The sequence below is a fragment of the Dipteris shenzhenensis genome, chromosome 27 (genome assembly GCF_047967505.1).
Source record: "Dipteris shenzhenensis isolate YYH24624 ecotype China chromosome 27, Dip_SZ_1.0, whole genome shotgun sequence".
NCBI classification, from domain to species: Eukaryota; Viridiplantae; Streptophyta; class Polypodiopsida; order Gleicheniales; family Dipteridaceae; genus Dipteris; species Dipteris shenzhenensis.
The window spans coordinates 14,186,684-14,208,118 of record NC_141622.1 but is presented as its reverse complement, the minus strand read 5'-3'; the positions used below and the strand labels follow the sequence as shown (position 1 = coordinate 14,208,118).

The 21,435-nt window shown below is 41.1% G+C and overlaps 2 protein-coding genes across 3 annotated transcripts; both read right to left on the bottom strand.

Annotated features, from left to right (window-relative positions):
• Window positions 1–6,668: 6,668 nt before the first annotated feature.
• Window positions 6,669–15,768, bottom strand: LOC147883903 (SPFH/Band 7/PHB domain-containing membrane-associated protein family). 2 transcript variants are annotated; one of them, XM_087398475.1, is made up of 6 exons: window positions 15,604–15,768; window positions 15,198–15,425; window positions 7,851–7,971; window positions 7,659–7,750; window positions 7,434–7,530; window positions 6,669–7,333 (listed from the first exon to the last, which is right to left on the bottom strand). In XM_087398475.1, the coding sequence occupies exons 2-6, from the start codon at window positions 15,375–15,377 to the stop codon at window positions 6,969–6,971; spliced, it is 855 nt and encodes a 284-aa protein (XP_087254601.1). In that variant the 5' UTR covers window positions 15,378–15,425; window positions 15,604–15,768; the 3' UTR covers window positions 6,669–6,968. The 2 variants fall into 2 exon arrangements, with proteins under 2 accessions (XP_087254601.1, XP_087254602.1); XM_087398476.1 differs by having other exon boundaries at window positions 15,517–15,751.
• A 3,626-nt stretch (window positions 15,769–19,394) lies between these two features.
• On the bottom strand, window positions 19,395–19,994 carry LOC147883902 (uncharacterized). The gene has a single exon (XM_087398905.1). The coding sequence runs from the start codon at window positions 19,992–19,994 to the stop codon at window positions 19,395–19,397; it is 600 nt and encodes a 199-aa protein (XP_087255031.1).
• Between the last annotated feature and the right edge of the window lie 1,441 nt (window positions 19,995–21,435).

Genomic DNA, 21,435 nt, shown 5'->3' with positions numbered 1-21,435 from the left:
GGATCTCTTGAGGTAGGTTGACAAGGAATTGTAAGTTTAAATCGATGCCCCATAACATATTAGTGTTTATATTGAGGAAATTTTTGTAGGCGGCATGGAGTTTATCTCCCTAAATAGAGATAATGTCTTTAAGTTCTTTATGTCCTGAAGCAATGAGGTCAATGAGAGAGGAGAAGGTACAGTTTTGTGCATTGTTAAGCCAGCCAAAATTATGTTTGTCTGTCTTATAAGCACACATGAGATAGGGAAGGTTACTGGAAATCTAAGGATGACTAAGGGAATCAAGCGTGTTCGAAATGGATTTTAGTGTGACGAATGGGGTAGGGGTGAAAATTTGGGTGAGTTTATTCTCACCAAGGTGAGCTTTTGTACTCGATAAAGGACAAAAGGAGTTATGGAAACTTTATCCAAGATTGTGATAAACACATGGTTTGAAAGCCACTTTACTTTATCGAGAAGAGTTTTTTTTACTAGAATGGATTATTGGATTTTAAGGTTGGGGAAATGAAAGAAAAATCTTTTCCAAAAAAGATGGGATAGTTGTGATCCAAGTATAGAGTAAGACAAACATCTTGGAAATCAAGAGTAAGAGCTTGAAGTGCATCCTGAGGATCTAAGGGGGTAATGGGAATGTGATTGAGGCCGAAAAGTATGTGAGAACGGAGAAAAGGATGATGAAAGAAATTACAGTCAGAGGTGAAAACGTGAAATTATTGATCATCAAAAACTTTGAGAAAAGGTTTAACTCTCTTAAATGAGTTACAATGACAAGTGGAGGTAAAGGAATTAGCTAAGAAAGTGAGTTTGATCTTGTAGAGTAAGGATCTAAGCATGGATGTTTTTATCAAGTCTATACTTATATATTAAAATAAAATACTAGTGCATGAGTTTATTGAGCTAGATTGTTTAGTTTCACAATATTGATAGAACATAGAACACTTTTACATATTTTCTTTCGAATTTTTAGGTAAAAGATGTAAATCTTGGCGAAACTTTAAATTTTTTTGTATAAAAGTTTCAAATATTGGCAAATATTTCAAACTTTTATTTTTATTAGGGCGTATAAACTTTTGACACCAATTTTAAAGTTTCTCTTAAGAAAACTAAAATGAAAAATAATCCATGGATCTAAGAGGTGGAGTGTACTTCCAACTAAAGGAGAAAGAGTCAAAAGTGTGGATAATGTCAAAGTCAATGCTAAAGTGTAAAAGAAGTGTATCTCTGAAAAGATATTTAGTAGCAGTATAATCCAGTCATTGAGGGAGAGAGTTTTGATGATAGCGAAGAGTTTTTAGAAAGAGATTCGAGGTCATGAATTCTAATAAAGGCAAAGAATCAAGTTGCCAAAACAAGAAAGTACCTTCCCGCTTCTTTCTTTAAATTTTTTTTTTTTCTAGTGTACTTTATTGACTTCTATTTTTACTCTTTGTTATGCTTATTCTCTCCCTTATCCTTTCGTAGTATGTGTCGTTTCTATAAATTTCATCTCATTATTTAACTTTGAAATCTCATGGATCTCTTCTTAATTTCCCCCTTCTTTTTTCATAACGAAAAACTCACCCTCTTATCTATTTTTCCTTCTACAAATTCCCAAAATCACCCTCTATAATCTCAAAAGCTCACATTCACTTATTGTTACTCTATTCTACATGACACTAATAAAGTTTAAATCTAGCTTTTCTTTTTCTTTACTTTTTCTAGTGTACTTTTTCACATTATTCATTTTCATTTTCTTTTTTCTTTTTTTACTAGGGCTTTTATCAAAGCTCTCACTTAGGTTATTTTTTACGTCGTTCTCGCTTTTTTCTATATTTTTTCTTTACTTTTTCTAGTGTACTTTATTAACTTATATTTTTACTCTTTGTTATGCTTATTCTCTCCCTTCTTTATTCTAACCCTTATACTTTCATAGTATGTGTCCTTTCTATAAATTTTATCTCATTATTTAACTTTGAAATCTCATGCCTATTAATCTCTTCTTAATTTCCGCCTTCTTTTTTCATGACGTAAAACTCACCCTCTTATCTATTTTTCCTTTTACAAATTCCCAAAACCACCCTCTATAATCTCAAAAGCTCATATTCACTTATTGTTACTCCATTCTAAGTCACACTACTAAAAGTTTAAATCTAGCTTGATAGGTTTGTGGTTAAGTGTTAATTTTTATTGTGACCTCGATAACAAGGGAGGAGTGCTTATGACACCTATCTTCCCAACTAAGGTTTAAGTGGGTTCTCATCATGTTTTTCTTGTTGGATGATGGTAGGTATGTACACTCTCCTTTGCAATAAAAGTGACGCTTGCGAGGACTTTTTCAAGCTCAACTTTTTGCAAAATTATTTTGACATTATTGCCAAACTCTTGTTAACTTTTTATAAATATTAGTAGGTGTTTACCTACTTGTTCAAACCTTCCCTTAATTCTACGAGTTTCTCTTTTCTATTCCATTTTCCTCCCTCTTTTTTAATTTCACTATGCAAAGGGGTTTTGTCTTGTCTTCCACATGCATGTCCTTTCCCTTACAACTCTGGATGGTTGCACATAGTACACTTAAGTCCTTAAATCCTTTCTAGCTTTTTGACTCCTTTCATTAAACTCTTATTTTTTTCATAAAAAGTTTTTCTAATCCTTTTCTTGTGCCTTTAGAAGTAGTCTTGGGATGCTACACTCCAGTCTAAATCTCTCAACAGTCTGCTCCCAACTCCTTCTCCCACCTATGTAAAAAATAACCTAAGTGAGAGCTTTGATAAAAGCACTAGTAAAAAAAGAAAAAAAAAGAAAAGAAATAATGTGAAAAAAACATAAGTGAGAACTAAAATAAAAAGGAAAGAAGGTAAATACTTGAGTGAGAGCTTAAATTAAAGTAATAGTAATGAAAAAGATAATGAATAATGTGAGAGATAACATAAGTGAGAACTAGAAGAAATAAAGAGAAAAAGAAAAAAAGGATTTAATAAAGAAGAAAAGGAGAGGGAAAATGTAAATAAATTAAGTGAGGGATTACATTAATGTTAGAGCAGATTAATGAAAGACAAATAAAGAATAAAGATATAAAAATAAAGAAAAAATAAAAAATATATACAAATAGAAGGGTCATAGAGGGAGGGAAAAACAATGGAAATAAAAGGAAGGGGAGAGGGGTTTCAAAATAAAAATAAGAGGGGGGTGTGGAAGGGGGGTTGACTAATAAATAAATAAGAAATTAAAAGTAAGATGTAAAAAAGGACATAGAAACGATAAAATGTAAGAAACAATTAATTAAATGTAAGGGGGGTTAAATGTAAGGGGCGGGGGAGGGGGAACCACAAGTAAATTAAAGGGGTAATACTACATACACAGAAAGAAAAAAGGACCTGAGAGTCCATGATACGTGGTGATGCCAACAACCAGGTAGTACGCTAGGAGTTAGTAAGGCATCGTAGTCAATGCACAATTGGGAAGAGCAAGTTTGTAATAGAACCATCCTCACAAGCATGGTAGTCAAAGAGAGGGCCCCTAAGGGAGTGAATAAGGGGGCACACAGTTCGCACAAACTGAGTATGGGATGGAGGGGAGACATGCTAGAAGTGTGAAGGGTGAAGAGCTGACTGGAGCAATCAAGGGCGAGAGCACGGGAGGCGCAAGGACCGAGACTTGGAAAAGGCGCTATGAAGTACTGGGATGGCAATATAGTTTGGCAAGGTGGCAGGGACAATCCGAGCAATGAGACGAGTTGGGAGGCAGAGGAACCAGATTGGATGAGTAGATGAGCAAGTAACTGAACTGAGGAGGCGAATAAGGCAGGGGTAGCACAACCGAATGAAGGAGTGGAATGAGGTAGAAAGTTTGGAGGTGGGAGGGAATGGTCAGAGGCAAGGCATTCAAATAGGAAATGGGCAGCCAGGGGAGAGAGACGGTCGTGGATGGGGGGAGTAAGGTAAGCGATATTAGTCGAAAGATGGAGAGATGAGGGAGAGAGGTAGTCGGGGGATGGGGCGGTAGGTTAGGTGGGTTTTGGAGGGGTGGGTTAGGGAGAGTAGTTTATAATTTAAAAAGGTTTAATTATGAAAATATAATTTAAAAGTAGAAATTGTAAAATTACGAAAAAATAATGCAAAAAATTAGGGGGAAACAAGGAAAAAATAGGTAGGGAGAAATAGAAAAAAGAATGGGGAAGAAATTATGAAAAATTATGGAAAAAGGGAAAATTAGAGAGAAGAGAGAGGGGGGGGCCGGGGGGGGGTTAATTAGGAAAAAATAGAAAGCAAACTAAAGGGGAACTAAAAGGGAAACTGAAAGGAAACGAAAAGGAAAATTTGAAAGGAAAGTAAAAGGGATTTAATAGTAATAAATTAGAGACAAGAAGGTAAGAAAATATTTAGGACATTAGTAAAGAAAAATAAGGAAAGAAATAAGAATTTAGAAATCATAGAAAGAGGAAGAAAAAGTGAGAATAATGAGGGAAAAATGAAAAAATTGGGAATAATTAGGGAAAAGAATTAAGGGGGGGGGGGGGGGACGTAAGGGAAAAAATTTTTAAGGGCTAGAAAGCGTGTGCGTGCACGTGCATGTGTGTCTGGGTGCATGTGCGTGCGTGCGTGCGTGCGTGTGCGTGTGTGTGTGTGTGTGTTCATAAGTTCCCTGGTTGCTATGATTCAAAAGTTTCGGCTACCTGCTTATCTCAAGAAGAAGCACGAGGGTAGAAAACATCTTCACTTTATTGATGGTGATGTAGTTCCTTTGCAACAGTTTTTGCACGTGAACAATCTCACTATGGAGGATATCCTTTTGAATACTCCCCCTGGTGGCTTGTGATCAATTTCCTTTCTCTAATTTTTGCTTAGCCTTCTGGTTTTTCCCAGGGGCCTACTTGTAATCTTTTAACTTTTGTACTTCATGGTGGGTTTTCACCTCTTTTGAGGTTTCCCACAAAGAAATATAAGATTTCATTCAAAAAAATGTGCGTGCGTGCGTGCGTGTGTGTGTTCTTACACATAAAGCTTTATAAGCAATTTCATATCAACTCAGTGTTATAACCTAGTTAGGATTCAAATGCTTACGTTTTTATTGTAGATACCTTACATCTTATTGTAGAGACTTCATTTTAAAATAACACAAAAAATGAAAATGGTCAAATTTTCTACATTCAGTTTGACTTTTGGAGAATGTATAAGAGTCATTTCTGAATTCCAAGCACTTTAAGTATGAATGTGTAAAAATAAATTTATGCATGGGTGTTGTGTGATGGCCTCGAGGGTGCACATAGTGCATGTGCAATTTGGATAGCATGAATACAAAATTACAATGTAGTGCATTGCACACACCATCTACCATACAAGAAAATAACCCATGTCAAATATATACGACATACTTGTTGGGAATGTGATCATGTGTTATATATTTATTGTGCTATGTGTGCTACATAAATATTGTGATCTTGTACTGTGTATGTTATATAGATGTTGTGATCTTGTGATGTGTGTGCTTTATAGTTTTTTCATGTAATATTTTCATGTTTGTTTGTTTATGCAGACAAATTTCTTTATGAGGCTCAAAGTTAGCACATGCAACTGTTTGTATTGGACATCCTTTGAGAAGCTAAAATCCTCCTTCGTATGCAAGCTTAAGGACAGAAACACATGTTGCTACATATATAACGTACAAATGACATAATTCAAGGATGCTCTTATCCGCATCTATTCTAGCTCTATTACGATTTGACCCCAACCTCACCTCTCTTATGAAATCTGGCACCCATTTCATGAAGCCGAGGAATCCCACATGGCAATTTGTCAATTGCCTCTCTTAGTTCTTTCATGGGAAAAGTCATCTCTAGAGAACAACCTTTTTGCATGTTAAGGCTCTCTTCATAGCTACTACTATCTACACCAATTTTGTCTCACTTTGTGCATGTAGTTCCCCTCAACATAACATGCATTCTCAACCTCATTAATGGCTCGAACTTATACCACCCTAATTAGTATCAAGGTCAATTCAAATGCTTCAAAAGCAATCAAGAGATGCATTATGCTTTTGAGATAACCCCCTCCACTACATTTTAATGAAAATCAATTAAAGGGAGACAACTCATTTTTAAGCCTTAAATATGTGGAATCTACAACCAACCTTACACTCACATTTTTGGATGTTCCTCTAAATCCCATTGCTGACCACTATAATGATACTTTCTTGAAAATGGCAATACCTCTCCTTTCAATAGGCATGCTAAAATAAACTCCGAGTTTCAATGTGATCTACAATTCAAGTTAACATTCTATATGATAGAAATCCACAAAACAACTAAGGCCTTCCTCACAATCCAAGACTATGTATGAGCTCCAAAGGTGGTGCAAAATTGGAGTAATAATAAAAGGACAATGGGGAGCATGGAAAAACTTGGCAAGCCAATCAAATAGAAAGAAACAATTTTGATTACAAAAGAGGCAATAACAAGTAAGCTAAAATCATTTATCAAGCGTCAAAACATAACTTCCTCTTTAAAGAAAATTCATGAAAAAACCTCTCAAAACTATTCAATTCATTAGGTTGCATTTCCAACCAATGTCACCCAGTTCTTTTATTCACTTTTCAAGGGGGGTAAACGGTTCTTTTTAAAGAGTATTACAACTACACTCATTCCTTTAAAGCTCCTAATTGTTTGGCAACTATCCTTGGCTACCTGCTTCATCTTGCTAGTTGTTTAAAGCAAATTAATAAGAAAACCTATGTAAACTATTCAAGCCCTACCAAAAGATAGATATTATATTGCACTCCCATGCCATATATAGAACCCAGAAGATGAGGTATACGGAGGACTGCCATCCATAAGCTGATGAGATCTAGTTTTGGTGAGACTACCAAACTTGGATAACCAAGAATGGGAATGTACCAAAAGAGCCACCACCGCCAAAAAATTATGCAGCAGCTCTTCCATTGTGTACTTCTCACAGCAAATTGGTTACATTATATAAGTTTGCAATAGCTGCTTGTTAAGTAATACTTGCATTGCTTGCTTGTAACATTCCATTCCGAACTTGCTCTGAAATGTCACTTACGTGGCCAGGTCCATGGGGTATAAAAAGGGTCGTATTCTTTGAACTACTTCCAATGTCCTTCATGGTATCAAAATACTGTGTGAGCATCACCATGTCCATTACGTCTTTGGCAGTTGTACCATAGACACCACTAGAAAAAGTAAGAACACTTTCTCGAAGACCATCCGTTATAGCTTGGCGCTGCCGTGCGACACCCATACCAGCTAGATACTTGGACTCTGCTTCACCTTCTGCCCGTTTTACTTGGAGGATCTTCTCAGAGTCTCCTTTATACTCAGATGCCACTCGTAACCTTTGAGCTGGGAAAAATCATTATATTTCAGTGCAGCGCAACTGAGGGAACAAAATGAAATACCCTAAGTACACAAACTTTGCACAGAGAGGACAGGAAAAACAAACCGGCATTGATTTCATTCATAGCCCGCCTGACTGCAGCATCTGGTATGATATCAACTATCAAAGTCTGTTCTATGCTGTAACCGTATGCACCCATCACCTGCAATTACCGACAAGGAAACATATTGTGTGAAAAGCAGAGACAGAAGGGGGGGGGGAGGGGAAAAAAAGCATCCATTGTCTTGTAGATTCTTCAAAGAAGAATTTTTCTGCACTAGCAAGACATACCTTCTCAAGCTCTTCTGAGACAGCTTTAGCAACTTCACCCTTTTGCTCAAAGAGATCATCTAAATTCATTTTTGGTACACAGGCTCTGACAACTGCATTTGTAATGGCCAGACCTAAACATTAGCTTTCCAACCAGGAACATCAAAAACTATCCAGAGAGGAAAATCGTGTCAAAACCAAGTAGGTCCCCACCATCAAACACATATGCCTGAATTTGTTCTTTTGGATTCTGAAGCTCATAGAAAGCATCATCAGCATTTTGGCGAATAATACGATACTGGATGGAACAAAGTAGTTGAACAAATACATTGTCCTGCAGAATTCAGACATCAAACAAGCTCAGATAAGCTATTTTCACTTGAACTTCAATAACCCAAAAACACACAAAGATTGCAGCTTTTTATAATTTAAAAATTTGCTATAGAATTGGGGAGTTTTTGGACAACCACCACAGGCTCTGGCACTTGCACAGGCACAGAGAGAGAGCGAGAGAGAGAGAGGCTAAGACTGCAACGGCAAACAATACAATAGCTTACTTTTTTTTCCCCAGAGAAAATAACTTTCTATTAATGCTTGAAAAAAACCAACCATACAAATCAGCAATCCAGAAAACAAAACGAGAAAAACCAGCTGTCAACCAGAGCATGTTTTAGAGAGCTCACTGCCTCCGGAATGTCCATAGAGCCACCACCTAGATATTATGTGATGGATGAGACCATATCATCCCTCCAATGCCACATCTAACACCATTCCTGCTAGCAATTTCCACAGCTAGCCAATCGATGCCAAAGCCACCCTTAGCATCATGCTCACACACATTTGTGAATATTACAATTTTTACCTCTTCAAAATCACATGTCTTCACATGAAGATCAAACCCATTCCCTTTACTCGTGCATTTTTTGTTTTCTAACTCTTCCACAATCTTCAGGGCTTCATCAAAACTCTTTGTGCTTTTGATGCACGTCCTCAAACTCATGCTCTTACATTTATAAAGGAGTGGTTTTTTTATCTATGTTCTCCTAGAATTTTTAGATGTTCCGTCCCAAATTCTAAAATACTATTGTATTAAGCTTCAGCATTAGTGGAATACAGAAATCAGGCAGGGCGTGATCCTTGTTTGCACCCCACGTGGCCTCACCGCTTCTGTGTTCCACAGTTCCAATTATTTTCATCTTTATGACTGTAATCTGGTGGTATTAATTTTCAGCTCATGGTTATAAATTTCTCGTTCTAATTAAATAAATCCTCGGAAACATGCTTCTGCATAAGCATGGCACTTACATTACAAATCAAATGATACTCTCAACAAATACAAAGCAAGATTGCTGGCCAAACGTTATTCACAAGCAGAAGATCTGAATTATGATGAGACTCTTACACTGACAGCTTGCATGGAGACTATTTGGACAGTGATAGCATTGGCTGCCCACTATAAGTGGCCCATCTATCAAATGGATGTAAAGTCTGTCTTTCTAAAAGGTGACTTCGAGAAGGAAGTCTATGGAGAAGCCACAGGCTTTCAGACCAAGAGGACTATGGTGTGCAGACTCAAGGAGGCTCTCTATGAGCTGAAAAGGTCCCCCAGCCTGGAAACAACGCTTGATGACTACTTTACAGAGATTGGTCTTTCTCATAGGCTGTCTAATGCAAGACTTGAACCTCAATTCAAAGAGGGGTAATAGAATGACTATGATTCTCTGTGGATTATCTCATCTGGACCGAGGATCGCAACAAAAAGATAGGTAAAAACTATGTTGCATAAAGAGTCGGCATAACTGACCTTGGTCTTTTGCATTAATTTTTGGGGACTGAGATATATGTGGATGGAGGAATGCAAGGAGGTTGACGCCTATGGAAGTTGGGAACAAACTCAACATAGAAGACACATCTGAACTGGAAGCTTACTCCTCACAAAAAATTGACCTCCTATCATAAAGCCATGCAAATCCCTGACATTGCATTCTCAGTGGACTACTGTCACATGCATTAGGGTCAAGCCCAAGTGGCAGTGACACCTGGCTACACAATCATCATTTCCCATCATCAATTAGCAGCAGATTCGCACTTTTTTGGACACCAAAAAGACAATGCAGGTCGAAAAGTATCACGTACGGTTCCCTGAGAAGAGATTGGGTACACACACAGTTGACTATTTGGTCGGCGTTGACTTTTGACTGTAATGAAGGTGGGAAAATGAGGGGAAAATAGGGGTACTAGTGGGATCTAAGGGAGGCTGTATTAGTCAACCCCTGTGACTGATTGTGGTATGTTTTGATTTGACATCTAATCCTACTCCTCTCTGTTTCCTGCTCCCTGCTCCTTGTTCCCTAGGGCCTACGTGCCTACCTTCTCTTCCCCTGCCTTATCCTCTCCTCCCTCTTTTCTCCTGTCATCTTTTCTCTCTCTCTCACTCTCTCTCACTCTCTCCTTCCTCTCCCCCTTTCTGTCATCTTTGGCTCCCTTTTCCCCAAATATGTCTACCTTTGCTACATTGGTATCAGAGCTCCGACCCTGGTACCTTTGCTTCCTCGTTTCTCTGATTCCCTTTTCCCCATGTAGTGAACTCTGAGGCAAAGGCAGTCATCATGTACGTGACACAACAACACACACCAATGACTGGCACAGTAACACTGCAAGCAGCGTACTGCCCTTCATCAAGCTCCCAGCTCGTTAGGAAGGTTCCACGCCAATGTAAACAATACAAATATGTAAGGAGAGCAAGGAAACAGCCTACAAATCTGGTACGTAAAGGAAAACTTGTCAAAATGTCAAACTGTCAAAATGATAGTAGGGAAGTGCAGAATTGTTTTGCATTACACCTACTCGGGGATGTGTGGGTGATACATGCGGGAAGCAGGCCCCAGAAATTGATATGGTGCCTTACATGGCAGAAGTACCACTCAAGGCTACCTCTGATGTTATTGCTCACCTCAATAATCTTTGTATGGTTTTGATTGAGAAGATTGACAGCCTGGAAGCAATCAATGTGGCACTAGTGAATGAGAAAACACATGTAGACGAACACTGGCTGAAGTAAAAAAAGGGACGGATACAAGACGAACGAATGAAGTGCTGAATTCACGCGGAAGATTACCAAAGGGAACGTGGAGATGCCGGATAGGAAAGAGGTGGTCAAAAAAGGCACATCCGCTCTCAAGGAGTTCATATCCAATGCCCTGGAGGAAGATAAGAGACAAAACAGCAAGGCCTTAAATGTCCTGGTCACAGGCCTAGCATTAGGTGATACCCCAATGGTAAATGCCAAAGCATTGTTCACCAAGATGGGTGTCAACCTCACTTGTGAGGCAGATTGGCGAGTGGGTAAGGTCGATGCACCGACAAGGCCAATTGCCATGAGATTCTCTACAGCAACCTACAGGTCCACCTTCATGAGTATGAGGGCAACGTTGCAGGGAACCAGGACATATTTGGATGATGATCTCACACTCATGCAACAAGAGCATCGAAGGAAGGTACGTCTGATGCCAGCAAAACAAGAAGTGATGTGGGCTGCCTACAGAGATGGCAAAGTGATTATTCGAGAGAGAGCGGAAAGGAAAGAGAGGGATGTGGACAGCACATGATGGTGTCGGGCTTATGGGGATGGGGGCACAAACAGATTGAGTATGATTGTATGGAGCTCCATTGGCACCCTTTGGTCTAACCCAGGGGGGGTCTCAAAGACCAACACGGATAGAGATGTCATCTGCTACACTGAGACACATGTCTGTCCATAGAGAGGACTCGCCATGGTGACACGACACACTTAGGAGTGGGCTCAAAGGAAGGAGATGAGGAGAGAAAGTGAGATACGAGGTTCTAGGAGTGTAACTATTCTTTTCATATCGCATTTCAGACCACTCATATTTGTGATGCGAAAGGAGGAACACACATGGCACATGTGGACACGAGTTCAGTCACTTGATGCACTGCCAATTTTCATTGCTGATTTCTATTCATGATGTTTGTTGCACCATTCAATAAAGTTACATTATTAAATGCATTTTATGAGTTATGGCTAATTTTCTCCACCATGTTTAGAGCACAATTGCCCATTTTAGACTATTGTTTCTCAAGGTGAGGATGGTAGGATAGCGCAATTAGGTGCTCCTTTTACCATAAAACAGTAATATATTTCATTCAAAACGGCCAAAATGCGATTACAGCAGAGGTGGGGGAGTAATCTTCATCCCACAAACTTCACAAAGAAACCAGAAAACGGGAATAGGCGGGGAGAAACAATTAATCCCAAGCCTATCAAGAACAACAAAAACCCCTACAACCTGCTGTAGAAGAGGCTGAAGCATGCCGTGAACACCTTCAAATAAAGAACCTACCTATCCCTTTCCAATGTGTTAACAAGAGCGGCGGAAGCCCTTCAATGTCGTAGCCGGGGCCAATTGGGAAAGGGGAAAGAAGACACTTCGTGCCCTTCCCGAAGACTGTTGACGGGAAAGGGAAGCAAGGAAGAAGCAAAGAACAGCACAAGTAGAGGAATCTGCTGCCCAAACAAAACAAAACACTTCAACAAATGATCTCAGCCACGTCCAGATCTGAAGATTAAGCAGGCCGACCTGCTGAAAGAGTGACGACGATCAAGAGGACCAAGAGCAATGCCCGACTAAATAGGTCGACCAACATGGAAAGCGGCAACCAAGAGGACCAATGGCTTGCCCGAATGGGAAAGAGAAACCCGTACACCAGCCACCACAATGAATCTAGGACCAGGGCTAAGAGGAATGGGGAGGGGGTGAGGAGGGGAAGGGACGGCGCTTCTTTTTGAAAGGGGGTCTTTGAAAATAAAAACATTGCCACCTAGATGGAGGATCTCTCCCTGCTTGGAGAATTTTAATGATATCATCATATATCGTCTCATATGGTCTGTGACCCTTTGTGGTGACTTTATTCGCATAAGATGATGTATCTGAGGGGAAGTAGGAAGTAGCAGACAGCAATGATGAAAAATATAGGTTGTCAAAGTTGGCAGTTTTTGGCAATCAACATAGATTTTTCATCAAAAAATTGAATGCCTTTGTCACCGAACTTTTTGTCCTAAACCAAATGAGTGCCTCATTTTCTAAAATTCGCCTTTACAAAAACACCGCATATAGGGGACAGACAGGTGGGCCTACTAGATTTTGGATCGGGACCCCTCCGAGTACCACTGATGGACCCAACAAACCTTGGGATAGTGAGGCACTCAAAAGGATGCACCACATGTGACAGGGTATGGGCAACTTACTGGAATGGGAGCAATACACTACTTGATCATATATAACATTCTTCAAATATAGCCGTTATCCAGAGGGCTCACTTGTTTCCCACATGGAAGGGAGAAAGTATAGTGGACTACTTGATGGGGTTCCCCAACCTTTTTGTCGCAAGTACATGACTTTAATATCCATCCCTCCCCACTCAGCACTGACCACTCCTATCTGGCATTCAACATCTCGACTACAACGCCAGCCATGGGAAGAGATCCGCCTGCCCCCACTCGTGTCCAAATACACTTTGACCATGCCCTTGATGCGACCTGGGTGAGCCTCTTGTCTCATGAGCTACCGACCTCCCTTGGAGATGATGCACACCTCACCCATGCCCCAGACAATTGTATCACTCATCAGATCATTCCCCACGACTCTATCCCGTACAAAATAGTATGAGGTTATATGGTGCTCTTGTCTTGGGCCGCCACTATCTCTAACCACATGTATTGTTTATGTGGATCTTCCTTGATGACCTTGGCTGTTTTTCCCATGCTTTGCTGATGTAGCATGCTATCCCACCGAATCCCTGTCCTTCTACGTATTTCCTTGTGTTCCATATTGAGGCTTTCACAAAGCCCTGTATGTCCAGGACTTATTTCATTCATGCTCCCATGTCTGTTTCTAAAATTTCATCTTAAGATCAGAGAGTGAATATGCATATGTACAGACAAAATAGATTTCATCTCTTGATATAAAAATCCATACAGGAGAAGCTTCAAAACCTGCAGCAAACATCCCCTGATATATGGCCCCAACATTAGCTCTGTTTCCTGAACCCTCTGCAGTAGTAACCCTTCCTGAATCACCACGTGCCTCTCATAGGCTTCAGTAGCTTGCTCTAGGGTGAGCTCTTCATGCTGCTCCCTCCAGCATACAAATCTTGCTGCTGCCAAACTTAACTAAGGACTGCCCCCTCAGTGAGGCCTTTAAGTTTATAGGCTGGGAAACCTTGTAGTCTGGTGAACCAGACTGATGATCTGCCCGACCAGATACAGGTCCAACGACCTGCCACAGACTGGGCCAACGCCATCTGTGTATGTTGGCTGCAGTTGCTGGCCAACCCTGCCACACGGCAGACTGCCACTGGTTTAACTCTGTCTGCAATACCGCCGCCATACTCTGCTCACCTGCCAACCTGCAAACAGGTTGTCCCCGGCTGCTGCCAACTTGTCAGATCCGTTCCAGGACCTGTACAGACTCTGCCATGTAGGTGCCTCTTTGCTGGATCTGTACCGCCTCTTCTTGGACCCATGGCTTGAGCATAATTCAGCCCCACAGCCTGCCTTACAGATAGGCTTATTGACAGCCCTAATGGAGGACTGTGGGACAACCAGCTCTGGTGGGTTTCGTGGCCCATGTTGATGGTGATTGATCATTGCATTCTATGGACAGTGGACTATAGTCACTAGCATATTGTCCCTCTCTCTCTCTATGCCTCTCAATCTCTCTCTCTCTCCCACCTCATCTGGAAAAAATATATTAATTTACAAGTGTGGCATACTTGACGTGCCTGTTTTTCCCATACGGTACACGTACCATATCAGTGCCGGAAGTATAACACCTAACTTATGGTAGCACCTTGCTTCCAATAGATCATGACTCTGACATGCAAGGTAGGAAGCTGGAAAGCATAGACATAGAGCAGCTATATGAACGTAATAGGAAAGTGTTGACATGGGGGATATTCCTTAGATCAGGGCATAACACATTGCCATTAACTAGAGATCGCCTTTGAATGTCATGAGCTCCTGTCAAGGACTTTCCCTCTAAATTTTTGTGTCTTTCGGTTTGACGACAACTATCATGGTTGGCGATTCCTATCCAAATGACAAACATATTTAGTGAGCCAAATGCTTAAGTTACCACTGCCAGACCTCATATACACTCTCCTTTTTGGAAGGCTAATCACCAGCCCGTAGATTTCACATCCATTCATCATGTAGTCACGTCAACCTATACATGATAATGCCTTAAGACCCTTCTTTTTATAAATCCCTCTCCAGGACTGCTTATAAACGATTACAAATTTCGAATATTATTGATATGTTGAACATCCACAATCAATATAAGTCAGATCATGGCCTACAAACATTGCTCAATTTCCCAATGCATAGAAGCACCATAGTTCATACTCAAAGCTCACGCTTAGCTAATGCAATTCTTTATTGGGACTCACTCGATGTAGTAACAACCGTTTCTTGTGCGGATGCATTATAGGAAGTCAACTACATAGCCAACAATACGTCGCAGCAAAGTTCGCATCACTCACCTTTGTTTTGGTCTCAGCGCGCACGTCAAGATATTGAACGCGCACAGAAAGAGTGCCGGCAAGCCATTGTCCGCGGAGTGGATTCAAGATGTGAAGGCCTGGCTGTGCAAGGCATACGAATCGCCCCCACTGCTCCACAATCCCAACGCTAGCCTGATCGATGCAAAACACACACCCCATCGCTGATAAGGCTCAGCTTCCCTCGTCCTGCGGATGAACCGCGCGAAACTGCCAAATAAAAAGGAGAGAGTAAGGCGAATGGCTTGGCAAATCAATGAAAGCTCTATTGTGATCGATGAAAAGGAAGGCAAGGACGAGCCTGCGTAGTCGGGACAGCCAAGTAAATGCCAGAGCAGATCTTAAAGTGGGAATTGAGCAATTCTACAAATTCAGAAGCAGATCTCACCAAGGCTATGAGCGAATCGAAGAGCGAGCAAGACAAAGCAGGCGGTGTGCAACCGAAAAATCGAATGGATAGCTCTAGTATATATATATATATATTATCGGAATCGGAATGGAGAGGGATGGAGACCTTGGCGATGGAGAGAACACTTGTCGACATACTAACCCTTAACCCTTCTCCCACGTAACCTTTCTTTTACTTTTTGCACGGACAAGATCTTTGCCCAATGCATATCTCTAAATTTAACTTCAATCCTAGCATTTTAATCAAATTTTTAAAGTTAAAACAAGGCTCAACGTTGTTTAGTCGGCTTGCCTTTTAACCTGGCCTGCACTGAGCGTTTTATGAACATCTAAAATCCTTCGAAGCCATGTGGCACAATCTAAGCCGTTAGATAACTGGTCTATTATTGGTTGCTGACAATAGCCCATATACTTAGCAAATCTAAAATCCTTCGAAGCCATGTGGCACAATCTAAGCCGTTAGATAACTGGTCTATTATTGGTTGCTCACAATAGCCCATATACTTAGTAACTGGACAAGCATTCTAGTTTGGCCTGCCCCTGGGCTAGGCCTTAAGCGATGGTCATTTCTCTAAGAAGCTAAAATCCAATTTTATGGCCATCATTTTCTCCCCCTTTCTCTCTCTCTCTCTCTCTTCTTCTTCTTTCTTCTTCCTCTCTCTCTCTCTCTCTCTCTCTCAGCTTTCAATTTGCTAGGGCAGGCCTCTTGAATATATTCAACTTGTTTTTTTTTGCCTGCCTGAGGAGGGAAGGCTTTAGTAAAGGCTACTTTCCTTCACAAAGGAAAATGACGTGGATGTTTTATGATTGCTATTTTTGTCCCCATTTTTTTCTCCCCCCCCCCTCTCTCTCTCTCTCTCTCTGTCTCTCTCTCTCTCTCTTCTTCTTCTTCTTCTTCTTTTTCTCTCTCTCAGCTTCCAAGGCAGGCCTTTTGAATTTATTCAACTTGTTTGGAAGTATAATTTTAGCATGAAGCATGGTTTGGCTCTTGTTTGGTCATACTATACTTGTATATAAGAGAGAGTGGTCCAACTAATAGACGAACATTGTTCCGTTTTCCCTTTTGGCTTTTTTTCTATTCACCCCTATGTGGTCAATTGTGGATCCATGGATTGTTGTGGAATTCGTGATGAGTTGCTCCATTTTCTTGGTTTGCATATACCAAAAAAGTTCTTTGTTTTTCCTGTTCGAATTGTAGTTAATATTGAAGTCCCTTGCTGTGTACATGTCAATCCATTCTAGTAGCTCGTTGTATATGCTTTCAAGCGAATCTATTAGTGTTTTTGTTTTTGTTTGTGTTGCTTTGTAAACGTTTACAATGGCCACCTCCCTTTGTTGTTTTGTTTTCAGCACTGTGAGGAGGCATTCATAGCCTTAGTTTTGTATGCTCTTCATTGCCTGTAGCTCTACACTCTCCTCCAACCCTGTTGTTGTGGCAATGTGCCTCGTATGTGGTAGTTCCACTTGCTGCGTGTTTTTTGCGTGTGTCTCTTGCAAGCAAAGAATGGTCGTTCTCAGCATGTTTGTGGAGTGGGTGATGTCCTCCTTGTGGGATGCGAACGACCTCGTGTTCAGGCTTTTGAGTACTTCGCAATCTGCGTTTCCTCCAATATGGCCTGCGTTTTCCACTTTCCACAGCACTTTTGTGTGCAACCTTTCCATCTCACACAAAACCGTTGGGTCCACTTTTATGCTTTTTTCCTCAATTTCGTTGATCAAGTATAGGTTTTTGCCGTCGCGCACGCGGATAGTGCTATATACACGAGTCAGTGTGTTTTGATCTCGGGGGGATCAAATGCAAGGCTATCCATGGTTAATCCTTGCGATCTATGTATTGTTCGAGCTAACGCTGGGTGGATTGGGAATTGTGTTCTGGAAGCAGTGTTTAGGTGGATGTTTCTAACTTGGAATTCTCTTGTAATTTGCCATATTGGTGTCCATTGTTTAGGTGTTCCCGCACTGTAGTAGGTGCTATGCTCGGCACGAGCTCTTGCACCTGCTGCTTTGTCTGTGAATTCCAACTAGACCTCCTAATTTTTGCCATTTGTGGTTGCTGCTTTGAATGTTCCATCAGCCCCGTTTACAATCCCGTCTACTATGTCGAGGTTGCCCAAGCAAATTTCGATTATCATGCCTTTTTTGAGTTTCCGTTCCTTATGTAGTCCAGCAGTCTTTCTTGGATCCACCGATATGCATAAACTTTTGGTGCATGTTTTGTGCGTGTGGTCTTTTGCTATTAGAGCAAAGACTCAAGGCAAGTAAGGGAGCTGATACAATCTAAACAAGGCACTGAGAAGTCAATCAAGCCTCTAAATGCATACAATGCCCAAAAGAATGGAGGGAAAATATACCTCATGATCTTCAATGGAGGGGTCCATACTAATGCAGTGAATGTTTAAGGAAGATCCTACCTTGAAACAACTAAAAGAGGATGGCAACATGTCCTTGGCATGGAACCAATCACTAGGCCCCAGGACATTGTTGAATTGGCCTCATTCTTATCTAACGAGATAAAGATGCCTATTGTGACACTACTATGGGGTAATCCTACTCTATGGAGAGACTAATCCTACTCTATGGAGAGACCTCTTAGATTGGATGAATGGGTAGACAATAGTTCTTGAGCCCATCGATCTTGAGATGGTCGAACCCCCAAACGACCCGTCCCAAGGTACCCATCAACAAATTGGGCCAACACTTCAAGAGTGATGATACAAATGTAGTACTACCCATATCCTACCAAAAGCTAGATCTAGATGTTGGGGATGATGTGCCTGTGGTTGATGTGATAATTGATGGTCAAGTGATTTCTAATGTTTACATTGATGGAGGTGCATCGATTAATGTCATGAGTGCGGATACCATGAAAGATGGTGATTTAAAATACTCTAGTACTACCTCTCCTCATCGCATCAAATTGGTTGACAATACCAAGGTAAAAAAGTTGGGAGTTGTGAAGAATCTAGAAGTGGATATATGTGGGATTTCTATGCCGACTACTTTTCAAGTGATCCCTACCAAGCCAAATGCACACGCCTATCAATTGATTCTAGGAAGGCCTTGGCTACACAAGGTGAAAGCAAAGATGGTGATTTAAAATACTCTAGTACTACCTCTCCTCATCGCATCAAATTGGTTGACAATACCAAGGTAAAAAAGTTGGGAGTTGTGAAGAATCTAGAAGTGGATATATGTGGGATTTCTATGCCGACTACTTTTCAAGTGATCCCTACCAAGCCAAATGCACACGCCTATCAATTGATTCTAGGAAGGCCTTGGCTACACAAGGTGAAAGCTATTCAAAATTGGAGAATTGATTTTGCAAGGAAATGATAAGAAGGTGCGCTACATCATCAAAAGCCGCAAAAAGGAGTTTGTCAAGGAGGAGTCTTCAACATCAGAGAGTTTGAAAGCTTTGACTTAACCAATGAAGAATAAGAGATAGGGTATAGCTCCAAGGAGTCCAACTTAGAGGGTGAGGTGGAAGGTGTGGCCTTTGGTCTTTGTCTTGGTGTTGATCGGGAGGAGTCAGGAGGGAACAAGGTGGTGGTACAAGACCTATCATCTTGAGGATGTTGATGGCATGGTGATTCCCGGATGCACCAATGAGTATCTCCTAAAATTCTTCTATGCTCAACCACCTTGAAGGCCAACAGACCCTGTCTGTTACTAGAGAGGATCTACTGGGAGGGGAAATATGTGACATATTTTATTTGGCATTGGTGTTGCCTTTCTCTATGTTTGATAAGAGTGTGAGTATTAAGTGATAGCCTAGTGGCTTTCACTTATTTCCATTTTCTGCTCTGCATTTGTCATATCGAACACGTAGTCGTTGTGCCTATCTTTCGATGCATTCATGTAAAACAGATGTGATGTCACTAGTTTATCTGGAATTTCCTTGATGTTTGCTGAGTTTAGCACTTGAATGTCCAGTGAAGTTTGAGTGCCTACACGGATTTTATTTAGAAGCTCCAGATATGTTCCATGTGCCTGCCTCATTGGCTCGCTCAGCTCGTAGCAACAGATGTGTGTTCTCCAGCAGCATCCTAAGGCGTTGTTGTTTTTAGAATGGGTGGCAAATATCCAGGAGTCTTTGATGGGGCTTGCTTGGTACAGGTCTCCCATCAGAAGGATGTCCACCTTGCCAAACGGTAGATCGTGTTCATGCTTTATTTCACGCATCCGCAAATTTGTTGCGATGAACGTGCTCACTCCAACCTGCAAAATCTCATCAATGACTATTAGCTCGACGTTCTTGTATAATGTAGTGTTGTAGTTTCTTTGTAGAAAGCGTTCTGTGTGTCGATGCCAGCAATGGAAGATATAGGTGCTCCCACCAATCCTTGTTGCTACCTTCCCTATGTAGGCCATCAGGAGGTTCTATGGCAGATCACCGTTGTTTGCTTGTGTTAGTAGTAAAGGTGATGGACTGCCTGGACAGTGACTTGCACGTGTACGTCTTCCCCAAGCCAGCGTTTCTGCAAATGAATAGGTGCAGCGTATCATGAGGGCTTGTTCTTTTTAGCAGTATCTCGTCGATTATTGTTCTCCGTGCAGTGTTTGTGCAAGGCTACATTTTGTAAAACACTTTGTTGCAAGCCATGATCTAGTCTAGTTTCAGGGCGACAGACTGTAACATTATCCCACTTGCCCGCACATTCATTTCCCTTGCAACATTGAATTACCCCGATGTTCAGCATGTTGCTTGTGATGATGCAGAGCTTGATCCCACGCAGTTGTTTTTCGAAGACATTTGTCAGCATTGGACGTGATCTTGTTGAAAATTGCTTCATTTTCCTTGATTATGTCAATGTTGGTGTTGCACATGTCATGCCATGACATGTGTGCATCGCCTATCGTGTGCTTGTCATCACTAAGGAAGGGTAGGTATAGCAGGCATTGTTCTTTGTAGTGATCTTCTGGCTTTTTGTTTTTTTTGTTTTTGTTGCAATTGTTAAACCGTATTATCTTGCACCGTTTTCTCTGACGCATGACGTCACCTGTGACAGAGTAGTTGCTAAAGCTCACCAGGCAAATTTCCTTGAGGCCATCGGGGCACTTCATGTACTTTGAGATTATGTCATCGAAGAAGATTTTATGCTCTCGGGGTGCACCTTTTCCAATTGGTGCCGCCATTTTAGCAGCAGTGTGCACTCTCCTTGGGTGCACTAGTGTTAATGTAGACAAACTCCGTCATTGCAGCAAGAGGCAAAGGTAGACAACTTGTTGCGCGCTTATGTGCTGCGTGTTAAGAATCACGTTTTTGACTTTTCGCACACAATCATTCGCGGGTGGCGCTATGCTCGAGGGTGTGCGCCATTGTTGCCTTCACATCCTCATTTGTCTCTTTGTCAATTTTTATTATGTAGGGAAGTGCAGTACGACGCAGCATCATGTGGGTTCATGACAAATTGGATGTCTATGTTTGCTTCCCATAAGCTAGAGGTTGTCACATTGAAATTGTTTGTGTAGATGTCCTTTGGTTCCCTTTTCAAGAACAAAGTTGGCTCATTGATGTTGGACCAGAGGGCGAGTATGTAGTCATCCTCTACTAGGTCAGTCCTGCTAGAGATTGGCCAAAAGTGAGGGTCATTGTCTCCTTCTCGAACAGGCATCTCGATATCCTCTTGGAATCGTTCCTATGATTGGCCCTCTACATTGATGTTGGAATGGGTTGCAAGATCTGAGTGCTTCTCATGGGTGCACACAGAAACCTGAAACAGTAGCCCTTCCTTTCTTTTTTGCATGTTTTCCTATGGTGGTGGGTCTGTATGTCGCTCAGATGGGAGGGCAAGCTGGCACTGTCTGTGCT

What these genes read in the sequence shown, in the direction of transcription:
- LOC147883902 (XM_087398905.1), bottom strand. Translation starts at nt 19,994, where the DNA reads ATGGCCTACATAGGGAAGGTAGCAACAAGGATTGGTGGGAGCACCTAT.
- LOC147883903 (XM_087398475.1), bottom strand. Translation starts at nt 15,377, where the DNA reads ATGGGGTGTGTGTTTTGCATCGATCAGGCTAGCGTTGGGATTGTGGAG. An exon ending in GCGCTGAGACCAAAACAAAG is followed by an intron (nt 7,972 to 15,197) that starts GTGAGTGATGCG and finishes TGAATTCTGCAG; the next exon opens with GACAATGTATTTGTTCAACT. An exon ending in TCTCAGAAGAGCTTGAGAAG is followed by an intron (nt 7,531 to 7,658) that starts GTATGTCTTGCT and finishes CGGTAATTGCAG; the next exon opens with GTGATGGGTGCATACGGTTA.